This window comes from Corvus kubaryi, unplaced genomic scaffold (assembly GCF_017639235.1).
Source record: "Corvus kubaryi isolate FWS band 111438036 unplaced genomic scaffold, C.kubaryi_AGA036_p1.0 64879, whole genome shotgun sequence".
NCBI classification, from domain to species: Eukaryota; Metazoa; Chordata; class Aves; order Passeriformes; family Corvidae; genus Corvus; species Corvus kubaryi.
Genome location: NW_024581577.1, coordinates 1 through 17,628, shown reverse-complemented (window position 1 = coordinate 17,628; position 17,628 = coordinate 1). Strand labels below are relative to the sequence as shown.

The 17,628-nt window shown below is 44.0% G+C and overlaps 1 protein-coding gene across 1 annotated transcript; it reads right to left on the bottom strand.

The window, feature by feature from the left end:
* Positions 1-3,954: 3,954 nt before the first annotated feature.
* Positions 3,955-16,940, bottom strand: LOC121672719 (probable aminopeptidase NPEPL1; the record flags this gene model as incomplete). Its single annotated transcript, XM_042045499.1, has 11 exons — positions 3,955-5,601; positions 6,358-6,468; positions 7,125-7,301; positions 7,656-7,779; positions 8,388-8,488; positions 11,013-11,090; positions 11,641-11,783; positions 11,981-12,062; positions 12,734-12,823; positions 15,377-15,547; positions 16,707-16,940. Coding segments are annotated over 11 exons (1,470 nt in total), but the record flags the coding sequence as incomplete, so codon positions are not given.
* Positions 16,941-17,628: the final 688 nt, after the last annotated feature.

The following is a 17,628-nucleotide window of genomic DNA, read 5'->3' as shown; positions in this document are numbered from 1 at the left end:
CTGTTTGGTCTTAATTTTTGTTATAAATCCAAAACCTACTTTTTTGTTTGTTTGTTTGCTGTAAAGAATACGACCTCAGCATCCAACCTTTGATTTGAAGGTTTCTCTCAGCTTTGTAAAGGCTCAATCACACAGCTCAGGACCATTGTCCTGCTTCTCCTGCCACACCACACAGAGGCCAGAGTAAGAGAGACACTTCGTTGCCTTCAGCTGAGGGCTTTGCTCCACCACTGGAGACGTGAAGGGAATTCCCTCTGATCTACGGACATGGATCAGCTGGAGCAAGTCCAGAGGAGGCCATAAGGATGCTCAGAGGGCTGGAGCTTCTCTCCTGTGAAGACAGGCTGAAAGAGCTGCGGTTGTTCAGCCAGGAGAAGAAAAGGCTCCAGAGAGATCTTAGAGAGAGAGAAGAGAAGAGAGCTGGAGAGGGGCTTTGGACAAGAGTGCATAGTGACAGGACAAAGGGCAATGGCTTCAAGCTGAAAAAGGGCAGATTTGATTAGATATTGGGAAGAAATTCTTCTCTATGAGGGGAACAACCTCACACCTGGAGTTGGTTTCCCAAAGAAGCTGTGGCTGCCCCATCCCTGGGAGTGTCCAAGGCCAGATTGGACAGGGCTGGGAGCAGCCTGGGACAGTGGAAGGTGTCCCTGCCCATGGCAGGAGGTTTGGAACTAGACAGTCTTTAAAGTCCCTTCCAACCCAAACCATTCCATGATTCCCCCTTCCTTCATGGAGGACTGGTCCAATCCTAAATAATTCCTCCACAAGTATTTCAGACTCATGGTCTCATTGCTGGCAGCCTCCCCTACACTAAATTCTCTCTGGTGCCTGGAACAGCTGCTTATTCCTCCAGCTTGGGCCTTTGAGATGTAAATAGTGTAATCCGACTTCAAGAGGCAAGGAAATATTAGCAGAATTTAATGTAAATATTGTATAAATCATCCCAAAATAGCACGGCCACGGGATCAGCCAAAGACACTAACTGAAAGTTAAACAGACTAAGTAAATATAGACTAAATATATTCCCCTCCTGGAATTGCCACTGGAATGGATCCAGACAGGAAATAGGTTAAAATGCAGTCTTGTGGCAGTGATATTAAAAAGCCATTGGCCCATTTGGTGACATTTATAATGAATTTTATGTACTCCATACATTTTTAAGGCATGCCGAGTTAAATATTATCAAATCTATAAAAAGATTGTGGAAAAAATGTCTGGTTTCATATGGGTGGACGCTGCCTGGAACTCTCTCTGTGGGTTTTGTGTAAGAGAAGCGTTTGAAAGAAAACATGAAAGGGAAAAAGATAAAATCCCTGCACAGCAGTTTTGGAAAACTATTGCTTTCCCACCCAGAGCCCAGAAGACATCACATACCAAGGCAACAGAATTTCCAAGACACAAATCACAATGGGGCCTGAGGAGTAAGACATACTAATTCCATCCCTTACACATGAAAATGGAGAAAAATCAATTTAATTTCCTCGTGTGCCTTTGTGCAGCTTCAGGGTCAGTGCAGTGTAAGTACAGAAGGAACCTTTGCCTGCATGGATGCTTTCCCAGCTGTAGGAAATGTGGTTAGTAGTAGCTTTGTGCACAGGTAACTAGAAAATAAAATGTGCTCTGACTCACCTGGAACAACCTTGGGATACAGGTGATTGTCTTCATGTCCCAAAGACTATTTTCCAAAAAATTACTTTGTCCAAGAGTTTGTCCACATTACAAACAGGCTGGGATGTCCGTGCCTCCCGCTCTCACACTGGTCCCAGGAAAGCAGGGGGTGTTGATCCCTCCACACTCAGCTCAAAACCGGAGGCTACAGGTAAGGTCCAACACACCCAAAGGGAACCCAGATCTCTACTGCACCTTCCCGGGGTCAGAACTGCCCAGCAGGAGTTAATCCCTAAGTATTGTTTTGCTCAAGTCCACCTTTCTGGAGCACCAGGTAAAACTCTGGTGATGTGTCTGCTGCCAGTTCCCAGTTCAGACAGCACTTGGCAGTACCAAAATGGGATAAAATACACTGCTGGCTTAATTTCCTCCTGGCAAAACACAACAAGGCCAGAAAAGACCTTTCCTGCAGTAAGGTTTACAAATGGAACACATCACAGACAGGTTTTTCCCTGACTGAGCACCAGCTCCTCTTCACTTTAACAAGCAAACCAGCAGATCAGCCTTGTCCTCCCAAGTCTGCCACACAGTTCATAGCAAACTGCTGCCCACAGGATGTTGCTGTCACAAGATAAAGAGCAGGGATGGTCTGTACCATGGCAGAGACACTTCTTAACTCACCTGCTGCCTGTGTCAGCTTCCACTGGGCCATCCTGGTACAGCTCCAAGGAGGAAATGAGATCTCCTGAAGGGGTGCATTACCGTATGGTTGCCAACCTCCTCTTAGAAGTGCCGGACCCACAGCTGCAGGGATTTAAGCTCTAAGACCTACAAAACAACGCAGAGAGGCACTTCTCTGGCTCTGCGACCCTGCTCTGGCTCCTGTGTGTGCTCAGGAGGCAGCTGAGGAGGGGGACATCTGGGAACCTGGAGTTTGGGGGTCCCCAAGTTCAGTTCTTTGACACTGAGGTGACCTTCAGTGTCTTTGAAGGGTTGGTCCAGGGCTCCCCACAGTGAGGAGGACTCAGGGCCCAGTAGTTTTGCAAAGCTCTGCAGGTGCTCCCTGCCCTGTGTGGGACTGTGTTTAAAGTTGCTTAAGTGGGGCCAGAATACACTTCAAGTGCAGTCACCTAAACCCAGAGGTCAGGCTCTGGTGTCTGGAAGTGTTTCCTGTAAATAACTGCTACTCTGTCACACGGAAGGGCCTGGGGAGCTTTCTATGTCAGTGATGGTGGGACATATGGTCAGGGTGGCTTCTGGAACCTGCTCAGCCCAGGGATTAGCAGTGGTGGCAGCTGTAGAGACAAATTCCAGCTCTACTGCTGAACATGGGTTTATTTCTTACTTTGGTTAACGACCCCACATATTAATTTCTATGCATTTGCTATTTATAAGGCAGTTTTGGGATCTCCCTTTTGTAGATTGCTTCCAGGTCTCACACCAGGATACCTCAGGGCAAAACCAGGAGTTAAAATTGCCCAGCACCCAGAAGCAGATGAGTAAACTAAAGAACTAAAATTCTACTCATTAGGGGTTAAGAAACATTGTGAGCTTAATGGGAATGATCCTAGTGTGAGCTCTGTGAAACACAGAGGAAAGACAATAATTTATTTGGCAAGTAGAGCTCACAAGTCACTGTCTTGTGTAGGTCCAAAGCTTGTGCTCTGGAGAACAGACCTTTTATCAAAACAGAAGGAAATAATAATGTACATGAGGAACAGAAAGACATTTTAATACAGATTTGAAAGAAAGAGCCTTGATTTTTATTTTGTATCTCTGATCCAGAGGAAGCATCAGACTTTTTTATTATTAGGTGTTGAATTAATTTATTTTACTGTCCTTTGGCAAACTTCATCTGGTTTTCAGTTTTTGATTTCCCAAACATCCCATTTGCTTTTCAGGTGCTTAATAGATTTCTTTAATATAAGGTACTTAAAAAAACGGCTTCTATTAAGTGCCTTCCAAATTAAATCCAGCAGAATGATATGCCCTGAGACACAGCAAAGTTGAAGAATATGATAATCAGCCATCAAAACCCAACTTCTCTCTTACCATTCAGTGAATAACATCAGAACTGAGCCTCGTGCCACAAAGCCACAGGCTACTTTTTATGTAAAAATCTGGCAAAACACTACATTTCAAAATTAGAATTTATTAATTTAAAGAATGCTTCTACAAGATGGAGATTGAAGATGATCTCAGAACACTGAAATTAGAACATGTTGCTATTTGCTTCAATGCTGAGTCTGTAATAAAAATAACTTCATCAACACATTTCCCATGGCAGTTTTTGGTACCAGATAGTGCTTTATACCAAGTGTTAAGAATGACCAAAGGCAGAACTCATTTAGATACAGATTTATTAAAACTCAAGTGGACTGGGGAGCCAGAACAGCAAGGGAGAAACAAATACAGGAAGTAATGAAGTTCTGCAGTTGGTTTTTTTTTGTTACTTTTTGTCTGTCAAATAGGGCCACCCAACCAGAATGAAGTATTTTTTCTCCCTTCTGCATTAAGCTTTCCATGCAGTCTTTAATCAAAAAGACTCTTGGTATCCCTTGTTGTTGGAACTCCAGCTAAAACCAGCACCAGTTCTCCAGAGATCCCCTCAACACAGAAAGGGACAATCCCTCACAGCTCAGCTTGACCTGATCTGCAAAGCAGCCACGGGGGTGCTGGGGGGTGCTGATGCTGCTGGAGCCAGGAAATGTTTCCAAAAGCTGATGCTGGAGCCCCAGGACAGGGACTTGGTCTTTCTGTTCCCCACCCTGCCACTGCCATGACATCAGCTGGGCCCAGTCACTTCCCGTGGGTGTCCCAGCCAAAGCAATGCCTGGAAGTTCCTTGTGGCTTGTACAGAAACCCAGACTGAGCATCCCTGACTGCTGCTGAATCAAACAAATGAAGTGAATCAGAAGTTCTGCAGAACTGCCCCAAACCACTCAGTGCAAGCTGTTCCTCTCTCAGCTCTGAGTGCTGGGAAAAGGAATGTGAACAGAGTAATGATGTTGTACACAAAGTTTTGGAGCACTCAAGAGTTCTCTGAAATATAAATTACACCACAAACACCACATGGGATATGTAAGCTTCTTTAATAATAATAAATTTATAAAGTGGCAAGAAGCCACTCTGCTTTGTAAACCCATTTTACTCAATCACAGTCCCTCTATTGTTTTCCTCATTTAACATTAATACATTCTGTAATTTGTATGTGAAACAATTACATAGAGATATGTTCTGAACCCTTTTTGCTGATTTTACTGGTCAGAAGAACATTAAAACATGCGGAAACAGCACCTTATTAAAACTATAGGCCTTTTCTCGTTACATCTCCTTTGCTGCTAAGCCAAGTTGTCTCTGAATGAGCCAAGTCTGTCTAAAGAGCTTTTTTTCCTTGTCCTGTGTTCTGAGATGTAGTGGGGCCTGCAGAAATGTCTGATAAAACCTCACATATAATAAGTAATTCAGAAGGCTTTGTAAGCAATAACTGCAGTTGCTTCTTCAGACTAGAGAGAGCTTCTCATGCATGAATGCACTTAGTTAGGTTTTGTGAGGAGCTCAGAGGAGGACATGGCCTCTTCCAGATACAGTTAGTTGAGCCTGGACTCTGCACCACTGATATTGTTCAGCAACTGCGTGCACCAATAATTTAAAAAAAAAAAACCTAACTAAACAATACATCAGGCTGTTTTTATCAGAAACAAGTAATAAATCTTATCATGATAGTAAAAAAAAAAAAAAAGGCAATTTCTGACGTGGGACATTTTCATTGCTTGAGAACAGATCAGTGCAAAGTGAGGTAACCCCACACCTGGCAGGGCTGGGGCTGCGTCAAACCAGGCGCCGTCTCTTGGAGTCCCTCTCCATCTCCTCAGGGGGAGAGTCTCCATTGCACCCAAGAGGAGACACGAGGTTCAGCAAAGGGTCTTCAGAGGCCCCTCCAAACAGGGACAGCAACAAAGCCACGCCATAGCCAGTAGCTCGTTCACCCTAGAACAAAACCAAAACCACACAATTCACACTTCAGACTGTAGGATTTGAATTAGTTTTCATGTGGCTACTCACTCTGTGGTGGTCAACAGCCACAGCCAATCCCTGGCAGGCATGCTCTGTGCTGCTGTATCCTCACTGCCACTGGAATCTGTCCCAGCTGGATTAAACCAACACATGAGAACAGAGCTCCCACTGACTTGTGGGTGGATAGAGGCCAGCATTGTTCAAGGCAGGGGATCTCCCACCCAGCCTGAGCATGGATTTGGAATAAGAGCTGAATAAACTGTGTTTAAAAAAAAAAGAGGCAGGTGGAGTGAATTGCCTTGGTTTTTAGGAAAAAAAAGAATATACACAGGTTCCACCAAAGGGAGGAAAGGAAATCCCCAAGAGGGAACATATTTTTGGAAGGGTGATCAACTCTGGTCAATCATCCTAAAACAACATGGCTGAGAATGGAAGGCTGGGATTATTGCCATGAACAGAGAGCAGGCAAGCTGTCAATGCTCACAATGATAAAGATGTCACTGATTAAAGTGACTGCTAGAATATTTTAAAACCAAAATGAAAAATACGAAGAGATGAAACTACCAAACCAAGAAACTCGCAACAGAGACGAGTCAGTGCTTTTCTAAAGGACCCCTCTCCACCTATTTCTGTCACCCTGAGCTGGATGGACACAATCCAGAGCCCCTGCAGCCATCAGCAGGTGTGTTTCCCCAGCCTGTGTGCCCAGAGAGGGTCAGGAACACTCACAGCGTGCACGGGAGCAGCGATGTCTATGTGCACCCACACCCCAGGCCAGTCGAAGCCGATGTGAGAGGCAATGAAGAGCCCAGCACAGGAGCTGGGGGTATTGTCCCGGTCCTGTAGGAGCAATAAAAATAGAGTTGGTCTTGCAAGAAAAGATGTCAGTGGTTCATTCTGCCTACAGGAAAGACAGTTACGCAAATCTCAGTCAAAGCTTAAAGAATGGCCCTAAAACAGTCTTACAAACCAACTTTACTGTAAATCCTTGACTTAGTCCCTAGCAGTAGTGTGGCCCTGCTCAATTCCTCTTCTGCCCACACTCCTTCCTGCAGCGTTTTTGGACTCTCACTGCACACTGGAATTCTCAAATGCAGCAAAAGCAGCTGCACCAATTCCGAGGCCTCCGTCCTCAATTTCCTGGTTTCTGCACTCCCAGCCAATAGTCTCTGCTGGTGATGTATGATCTGAGGAATGCCCATCTTGATTCCCTAAAAGGTCTCCATCCAGGAATTCAGCATTCATGTAGGGCCATATTTAAAAGGCAAGCAGCCCAAAGATACCTTTGCAGCAGGTCACCCTGTTTAAAACTGACACTAAATACAGCCTGCAAAGCCCCAGGTGAAAGACCCTGAAGACCAAAACAATATGGGCCATTTCTAAAAGGTTACAGCCCCTATGAAGAGCTTTCAGCCAGCTATGAGCAGGACAGCTCACTGTCTAAAAACACACGTTTTTATGTAACAGAGAAAATTAAAAGAAAAAATAAATCTTACTGCTACAGAGTTCTTCATATCAGCTACAGCAGAGGTAAATTCACTGAAGTGGAGCTCAGGGCAGTACACCAGAGGATGGACCAAGTCTCCACAGTTCCTGCCAGCTTTAACACAAGCCTTTTCCCACTCTTCATTATTGGTAAGGACAGCAGCATGGTATTTTCCTGTGGCAATTCCCTGGTGAGAAAAAGGACAAAATCAGGAAGAAGTCACCCTCCACTACTGCTCGTCAATAGAACCTTCTAAAAATCAGGAACAGATGCTAGAAAATAATGCTGTTAAATTTGCAGCCTTGTACCATTCTGTGTATGACTTACAATGGACGCCATTTCATGAACAAGAAAATCCTGATGACTATTAACAAATCAGTTCTGGGAATTATAAATTGAATTGCAAACATGGAGTACCAGCCCACTTACATCAGCTGCTGATGTCATCAGAAGAACACCATTTTTAATTTAAGTATGCAAAAGCAAAAAGTTGCATAAAGAACAGAAAAGAAACTGAGTTATGAATGTAAGACTGTTGTACCTGAGCTCCAGTAAGAGTGGCCATATCCAGAATGATATCAGCTCCAAGGTCTTTGCAGGCGTAAGCAACTCCATCAGCCAGGATCAGGCGACCTTCTGCATCAGTGTTATTGATTTCCACAGTTCTGGGAGGGAGACAGGGCATTTCAGACTGGAGTGCTTAGGGCTGGAAGTCAGGATCACCTGTCTGGACTAGAACACTTTAGAGAGCAGCCTCAAACCTCCTGTGCTTTTCTTTTTTGACTCTGCAAGTCTGTAGGGCTGCTATTCCCCAGCTCCAACCATCCAGACAGAGGACACAAGGAAAAGGGAAATGACACTACTGCCCTCATGGCAGGGTCTGCTTGTTGAGCCTGTGTGGTGCCTTGCTGGAATTCTAAAAACTACTGCCAAAGAGGTAACATCTGTCCTTAAAAGAGATTCTGATCCCCTGGTGGCCTGTCTTTGCTGCTGCCACACAATGCAGCAACAGATGGACACAGAAAACTGCCTGTACTACAAAACCCACCTAAATCTGAGTGCTTTAAGGGAAGTTCAGCTTATGATATACATGTATTTTGATGTGTATTTACATACCCCGCAGGAAACTCCAAGCACACTTAAAACTCACTACTATGGATGTATGAAATACTATTATCAATATTTACAGACAGCTTCACAATCTGCATGGCTCTCAGATGAACAGAAAATGATGTTTGCTCTGTTTATGGGAAGAGAATAGATACAATCTTACTTTCCAGAGTAAAGAACATGAATGTCATCAGGTCTCGTTGCACGTGGTCCCACTGCGTTCTCAGCCAGACAAAAAACAGCATGAAGATTGTCCTTAAACCCCTGTAACAACCAGAGGGGAGAAATGGCTTTCAATTCACATCAAGCTCATTTATTGGGACTCAAATCAGTGAGGGATTAAGACTTCTTGACAGCAATGCTACGATTTTCATAGGAAAACTGGTAGGGTTTTTGGACAGGTGGGTGGGTGTTAGTTGGGTTTTTTTAAATTGTCATCCCTGCTAGGAGGCACACAGCATTTTTAACCTGTTGGGGTTTTTTTCTTTTATTTTTTTTTTCTCCTTAGCCTCCTCTCTTCTGGTTTATCTCATAATGTTTTATTTTGGTTTAAAGTCAAGTGCTTATGTGGTTATGGATGGTATTTTAAAATGGATGATGATTCTGTTATTTACACAGCAGTTGTATTGTGTGGAGGGATTCTAGGAACAGACAGGGAGACAGCAGCATTTAACAAATGAAAACATTGTTCCTCCTTAACTGGGATAGTTAACAACACCAAATTCTAGGGGAAAACCTGGGCCAGTTTTGCTCTTAATCTCTTGATAAAAGTCCATGGCTAAAGAAATCTGGGCTTGCTGAATCAGCTCATGTTCTGAAGTCTAAAGGGCAAAGGCATCAATCAAAACCTTTCAAAATAATGGGCAGCACTTAGAAGCCAGAAAGTCATTTCAGTTTCTAGCCCAGCTGGTGGGCAGACAGCATTGCAGGGGAGACAACCTTCCATCCATAACCCAACTATTCACAGTATCTCACTGCACTGGATTTTCTTCCTCCAAGAGAGACATGTTGTTAACCTACTGTCAAAAAGTGAAAATCTATTTCCAGTATCAGTTGCCTTTTCCCAACTCTCATTCTGCCTGTAGCTCCTCAAAAGCAGGATTTATTATGCTAACATGCAGGATCATGTTAACAAGAAAGAAATCAAAAATTTAAGTCAATGTTTTTCTCTTCTCCCTTGTGTTGGAAAGCTCACAATGGAGGAAATGCATCTTTCTAGGAAAAATCACTTGTTTAATTTTGCCATCCAAAGCCTTTAAAATCATTTTGTGTAACTGCTGAACAGCAGGCAGGCAGATATTTTATGAAGAAGGAAAATAACCTCTGCCCCTCTTCCCACTGAGCTTTCTATCCAACACACATTTCCCACTTCAGTCTCTATGACAAAGCATAGCTCAGTGAAACCTCTTCAACTTTTCTTTTATTCTTAAAAGCATTAAAAAAAAAAAAAAAGTCTTGAAACAGTAACAACAAATTCTTCCCACTGTCTCTCTGAACACATTTTCTGCAGGGATGTTATTTAAAGGTCTTCTCACACGAGACTGTAAAATTAAGCAGTGAGTTCATTCTTTTGTTTTTACATATAAAGGCATATAAAGATTTCTCCAGGCTCAGTTTGTCCAAACACATCACTGCCAGTTTATTCACTGTTGCAGTAATTGTGTATGAACTGACAGATCACTTGTGCTCCCATCTACTGTGACTGTGAATGGAACTTCTCTCAGTGCAGATGACCACACACAGAACTACGCTGGAAACAAGGACTGAACCACTGGAAGGATGTCCCCCATCCACAGCTATCCCAAAGTCTCCCAAAGCACCGTGTAAGTTCCAGCTCTTGCCCCTTGCAGACCTCTGATCTAACTTTCTGAAGGATTTAGTAATGCAAGGTAGTTGTTCTGCCCGAGATGCAGCTCACAAATCTGTTTTCCATTTTAATTCCCAGAAGGTAACTGTGAAGTTTACAATCTTTCCACATCAAACATGCTGTAAGGGCCAAGGCACAGAGCTAGACTACTGAGAAATGGGAATTTGGCACTGATCAGCCCCTGGACAAAGCATCCATCAGATCTATGCATTAATCTGCAGCAGTAAATATTTTTTGAACTTTGGATACTCCTTGGAGGTAACAGCTGCTCTGTCAGCAAGACTCAGTCACTGGATTTGTGGAGAGGGCAGAGTTTTATTGGCAGCAGCCACTTTCCCCCCATTTGCATTATTAAAAGTGCAAGAGGAGTACTTTTAATTCTTCATATTTTGATACCTGGCTTCTTCTCAGCTTCCCCACTACTTTCTGACCACAGAGGCAAACCAACAAGCAGCTCCTGATGACACTAGAGCTGCTACTTCCCCACTAGGTTAATATTAGACCTGGCACAGGAATTGGAATCCAGAAAGACTTCATATCCCAGAGTCACTCGTCCCCTTCTTTGCTAAGGTGACAACAGCTGCCCCAAATCCCACAGCTTAAACAAAATCAGCACTGGATAACTCAAGTACAGAGCTGATTCAAGAGACTAGAAACCATTCAGTCCACAGAACAAACTCTGAAATTCAAGGAAGACCCTTAAAAAAAAAAAGCACTCAGGGAATTTCTCACAATTCTCAAAATCTCAGTAAAGATGAAAATATTTTCCTGAAATAGCAGAAAGAGCAGAGTGGCTCAAGCTCACTAAAGAGCAGTGGCAGGTCAGAACTTCAGGATTAGACAGGCCTCTGTCTCTGGGAATTTATCCAAGCTCCTTGGCAGTGCTGGGATACACGATATCAATTAACACATTTTACTTACTTGCTTTACAGTGGCTTTGAAGGCACCCAAAATAGCAGCTGCTCCACCACAGTCTCGTTTCATTCCAGGCATAGTAGTCTGTTTAAACAGAACCACAGAATTTTTTTTGTCTTTGAAAGAGAATTTCACAGTACTGCCTGCTAGAACCAGGGTTTCTGGTGCTTCTGAGACTCTGGTTTTGACAGTGCTCAGCTGTCAACAACACAAACAAGGAACGTGTGCCTCTGCTTATTGGTGGATCTGGTCTTGGAACTGAAAAGTACTAAACTGGGTCTGCTAAACTGTTAGAAAAGTAAAAAGAAAAATGTTGTTTATAAGTTTCACACTGAGTCTAACTCCAACAGGTTTTCATTCTATCTTTGAAACCAGAAATTAAACATCTTTGTTCCTACTTTCTGCCTTTCAGCAGGCAATATTTAAAGGGTTGCTATTTGCTAATTGTTCTGTAGTGGTCTTTGAATCCCATTTGGTCTTCTCCCCTGATAGTTTGTGTCCACATGGATGACAAAAAATCAAGCACTTAACTCAATAAAAAAGTACTTTTGTTTCCTACAGACATTATCTGAATTACTTTCAGCAGAAAACAACAGTGTAAGCAAAGGCAGCAGCAGCAGAAGTGCTTCTGTACCTTTCCCTTGATGCTGAGTCCTCCAGTGTCATACACAATACCTTTGCCCACCCAAGCAATGGTCTGTGTGGCACCATCTGGAGTGTGACTGAGAACTGCCAGGGCTGGAGGATGTAGAGCTGCCTTTCCAACTCCATAGATCCCTAGAAAACAGAGAATTAAACCACCTGTGGGGAAGAAAGACTGTGGGGAACCCCTGTGGGTATTTTCTGTAAAACATCTTGGAACACTATGGGCAATAAAACAGTTTCAAAAACGTGCAAATAAAACATTACAACGGAGATGGCAAAACATTCCAGTCATCTGCTAGGAAAAAAATGGAATACTCAACAAGATATACCTCCAAAGCCTCTCTCTTTCAGCTCCTCATCTCGGATAATGGTAGGAGTAATCCGAAGATCCTTGCCAACTTTTTTGATTTCCTTAATAATTAAAAAAAAAAAAAAAGGGACATTGTCAGTCAGTCATTAGGACACATTTGTGCCTTTCCACACAAATGGGTACCCAATTAAGGGGTTTTTGTGATTTTTTCATGTATACACATACAAACATTCACAATTTTGGGAGTGGTGCTGCTTTTCCAATGGCCTAATTCCACCGACACATCCTTGACTTACTATGGCATGAAATACAAATTTGACCTTTAGGTCCTGCCAGTAAAAGAAATCTTCTGAGGTAAAGGACAACTGTTCACTCTGTTGGATCACGATGTAATAGGACAGGAATAATTTCATTCTTAACAGCCTTCCAGATCTCTACGATAAAGCTCATTTGGAAATATGTCAGCTGTCCCATAATTTCAGTAACTCTGGTCACCATCAGGTTTAAGACAAAAATCCAGTGCCATGACCAAATGAAGAACTCATGTTTTCAGCTTCCCAGTGAACTACTCCAAGCTGTGAACTCTGCCTCCTTCCAGCTTTGCACAGTTCTAGGAAATGTGAAAGGCCAAAGGAAGAGCCTGAGCACCCCTGGTTTGCTGTGCTGCCCACTGCTGACACACAGTTTTCACTGAGAGACAGCAGCACTCGGGTTTGATTACTGCAGTCCAGACTTCCAGCTAGCAACTCTTCCTCATCAGGGCATCACCAACCTCCAGGAAGGAATCAGTGTTCATCTCATTACACGGGGTGTCCACGATGCGTGCAGCCAGCCGGACCCCTTCGGTGGCACTGGCCAGACACTGCAAACACAAGGGAGGACACCTGAGAAGGGCCTGGGCTTTAGCAAAGTTTGCATTTATCCCTCTGCAGCCAACACCAGATGTGTGGTTCCTTTGGAGCATGTTAATGCTTAACTGCCACCACCTCAGGCACTGCACAGTTAAACAGTGTCAGCCAAGCTAACCATTACTTTTTCTATGGGGCCAACTTATTTTTCCACGTGCTCTAATTTCTAAGCAACTGTACTCCTTCACCCAGCAAACTGATATTGCAAAATTAGTATCCTTCCCTATTAACAAAAGGAGACCAAGAAGGCAATGTGAGGTGGAGGAAAGAAAGATAAGAGGCAGCTAATTCAGGAAGTCACAATGAGCTTATGGGCTGCTGGGGTTGGAAACCTGCAGAGATTGTGTAATCTGCAACATGGGAAACTGCACAGTTTGTACAGGACAGGCACAGTGGTGCAGGGCAATAAAGATTGCTGCCGTGAGACATTCTAGATGGCAGGCCCATGGGGAAACTGCAATATTTCATGTTTATATAAAACATACACTGTTTCCTGATTTCTGTGGTAAAATGGACTGACCCTCACCTGGACTGAGCAAAAACTTATCTAAGCAAGAGTGGACAGAAGGAAAATGGTCAAGCAGCCAAGGCTGTTTCCTTAGAGAAGGATCCTCCTGGCAAAAAAAAAAGACCATGAAGACACCAGACACCAAGCTTCAACTTTTAGCTCCCATGAATTAACAACTTGAAGCTGTAAGACCTGGAGGAAGGAAACTTTGTGCAAGCTTTCCAGTACCCACACTACACTGAGGACCACACACAGCACATGGGTGAGTCAAGATGGGTTTCAAAGGAATCTGAGGTGTTGGACACTCACTCATGCTGAGGTATCTGAAGTTTGGCTTGGCCAGACCAGCCTAAGGACTCCATACATTTGTATCCCAGCACACTCCTAAACCCTGGCTTGCTTTGGACTGGTGCCCGACTCTCTGCAATTACTTCTGATTGCTTTACTGTCCCTAAAGGGATAAGGACCTCGGCAGCCAAGCCCTGTCTGGAGTGATTCCCTGTCAGGGTCATGCAGGTAAAAGGAGGTACTCTAACCCCAAGGCCAAGCCCCAGGGGAGCAGCATGACTTCCAGAAATAAGCTGTGCCTGTATTTGTGTTTCCAGAGTGCTCCAGAGAACCTGGATAATGGCAGCCCTTAATAAGTGCCTTGTAAAACTCTGACAATCCCTGCTAGTCCTCACCGCAAAATACCCTGGACAATGCAGTAGGTGTGAAATACAACATGCCAAGGGAGAGGTTTAGATAAAAATGTCCTACCACATGCCTCTTCCATGCTCTGCATTAGCTGTCTGGTGCTGGTTGAATTTAAGGGGTGCAAACTCAGCTAGGAGGAAGCCAATAATATTTTTGGCATTGACATCAAGGGGAAAAACAGGAGGTAGAAATAATTGCAGCTTTGTTTTTAAGTTAAAAATAACCCAAGTGGTTTGGAATCTACCTATCTGAACGAACTATTTTTGACACCAGCTATGCTTTTTCTGATTTGGGGCATGGAAAAATGGAGTGATCAAGAGTTGTACTCTCAGCACGTCTGTCTTTGCCACTTTGCTGAAAACTGGGCTGGCACCATTTTCTGGGGCCAGATCAGTTCACAGAGTAAGGACCAGAACATACTGAAAAAAACCCATACCCTAATGCTGCAATTCTGTGAATTTCAATTGCAGCAACACCATGTCCTTTGTCAAATCCACTGCCAAAACTTGTAAGGGATTTCTGTACCCTCACTGACTGATCAGCTAAGGGAGTATCCATCTGTACTGAAGCACAGAACTTGGAACACTGAACAGGGAGTTCCTTAACAGATTAACTGCAAACCTTGGAATACCTTTTAAATTTATGGATCTTGAAGAGGAATGACCTGGCATGCCAACAGTTACCTGATGTGGAGTTTCCTCTCTGTAACAGTCAAACAAGGGAAACAGCCTTTGATTTTCTGCCACCGAAAGATGACTTAAACATATTTCACTGTCATGTACAGCTCATCTCCAAGCTGTTTTGTTTCTTAGGGTCTCGTTTCTGGCCACAGTTCTGCCAGAAAAACTCAGCCAAAGAGGTGCATCAGAAAGAAATAGCAGAGGCCATATGTGACCCCTGTTAAGCAACTTTTAGTGACTTCACTGTGATATTCATCTGCACAGTCACAGCTTTTGCCTGGGTAGAAAAAGTGAGAAGCCCACACACTAAAAGCAATGTAGTATTAAAGGCTGAGAATACACTATTTGCATCTGTGACACACATGAGAGAGGAGACATTTTCTTTGTGCTGTTTGTTTGGTGTTTTCCACCCCTGAAATCTAAATTCTGAATAACATCTTCAGCATCTGCTGCAGTAATACGTTCAGTATTTCTACTCAAGAGATGCTGTGAACTCATCAACTTCAAGGAACCTTGAGCTAAGATAATTATACAACACCTATTCCAGAGGCAGCTTCAGACAGACGCATTTGCACATGCAACAAACTGAACAAAAAGATGACAGAAAACCCCCAAAATCTTACTTTAAGTGTTGCCACTTCCATTGGTCCGTTGTTTTGGCCAACCAGGAAGAACTCCACTGTCACAGTTTTCTTCTCTGTGCGTCTGGAGGCGCTGGACCGATGTGTGAACAGGGGGAAGGCCCTGGCCAGGGCACACGCGGAGGCAAAGACTTCGGAGCGCTCACACACCATCTGAAACACCAGCCAGCAGCAAAACTCATCACACAGCACCAGGGTGTGGAAGGATACACTTAAAAGGATCTGTTACCTGGGGTATTACTGGGGAAGAGGGGGAAAAAGGAGGTGGGTGGGAAATAACTGAGCCCTGAGTCACGACTAGCTCATTCATCATGTTTTGAATGGATGGAGAGGCAGAGTAGAAGTACCACAGTGAAATGGTCCAGTTCATTTCCTGCATGGAAAAGAATTACACTGCTGGAATTAGATCATCCTTATAAGGGAGCTGGACTGCTTTAATTACACCAGTGCAATTAACACAGGTTAGACTACAGATCAGGACCAAAAAAAGCACAGGAATCACCAATACGTGCTCAAAACAAATGAAACAAAGACAGAAATTGTATGAGAGAGTGGTGGTAGAAGTTGTATGAGAATGTAGCTAATACTAACCCAAAAGTTTGTTAACAGGTAGATCCCTTTTCCGAAGTTCATTACAGAAATTACCAATGGAAAGCAGTTTTAGTTAAACATTTTCAAAGGGTAAAAATTAAGTAGTTATTACTCTTGCAAATAAGTTTTCCAACTGAAGAGTGTTAATTTAATTTTGTCACTGACACTGACTGTATGAGTCTACTCTAACAACCCACAAATCTGGTATGATCTGGAGAAGCCATAGAAACAAATAAATTCATCAGGCTCATACAGAAGATGACCAAAGCAGTCCAAGAGCTTGTCCTGCAAAGGACTCACACTGGAGCATTAGTTTGCATCAAGACTTTTGAAACTCACTGAACAACACAAACAAGGCACCTCTCATGGGTTCTGTGACACAGACGTAACACCCTTCACTAAGGCTACATCAATCTCCTGAAGCATGTGCTAACATCCCAAATCCCAGTTTGGAAAAAGCCACTAATAGTTCCTTTTTCATGGGCATTCCTGGTTGAAGACGTTCCATACATATCCAACCTTAATTCCCTCCAGCTGCTTGAGCATGCACAAGCCATTACAGTCAGGTCTTGCCTACATGTCAGTGCAAAACCACTCATGTCAGTATAATTATATCAGTCAAACTTGTCCACCTCCAGTCTCTTTGGAGACACCTACAACCCGGAAAAGTCGAGAAAACACTCACTAGACATTTCACCAGAGCAATTCAAGAGCCACTTACAACAATGCATCTGTTGACCCCTCCTGGCAGGCAGTTCCTGACCAGGCGGGTGATGAACTGAGCTGCGGATGGGCTGTTGTGCCGGCTGACCCTGGATGGCAGTGCGGCCACCGTGGCATAGTTCAGGTACAGGGGACAGCTGTCCGTGGGGTTGGGATTCAGAGTGCCCAGAGCAGACTGCCAGATCTGGGGAGAAACGAAGGATTTAAAGACAAAGACCTGTGCCAGACTTTCCTTCCCACTTCACTCCTGCTGTATTTAGGCACTTTTTAATGACAAGGGTTTAGGTGCTGGAAACAAAGAAATTGTGTACAACAACCTCTGGAGTGAAAAGAACCAGGAAATTTGACAAACCTGTTCATTAACCAGAAAATATAAACGTACTTTCCATGACAAGCATCTCCTTTAAGCCGTATGAATTACAATTTAAAACCACACTGTTTAGTGCACAGGCTGGTTCAGAGCTTTCTTAACTTGAGACAGTTCTCCTAGTGATAAATAGGACGCTTGATTTACTAGCTTCGAATTATTATTTCACATAGCAATTTAATTAAAAACAAATAAAACCAAGAAGGGTAAATATTGTCTTAAGAGACTGGGGAGTCCTGTATAAAATCCCCTGCCAAACATCCAGCGACCTAAAAGCCGCAATGCAAAACGTTTATCATTCTACCACAAGCCATCACCACCACTAAACAAACAGGTCCGCAGCTCCCACCGCAGTGGCTGCGGGCGGGGAGGGGGCTCTCAGCGCTCACTGCAGCCGTCCCCCGTCCCCTCAGCGGGTGCAAAGCGTCCCTCCCCCGCCGGGGTGGGCACAGGGGGCGCGGGAGCGGCTGCGGGGCGGCCGCGCCGCAGCAACAGGCTCGGCCCGGCCCGGCTGGGGGGTCCCCGGGGCACAGCGGCGGTCAGGGCCCGGCTC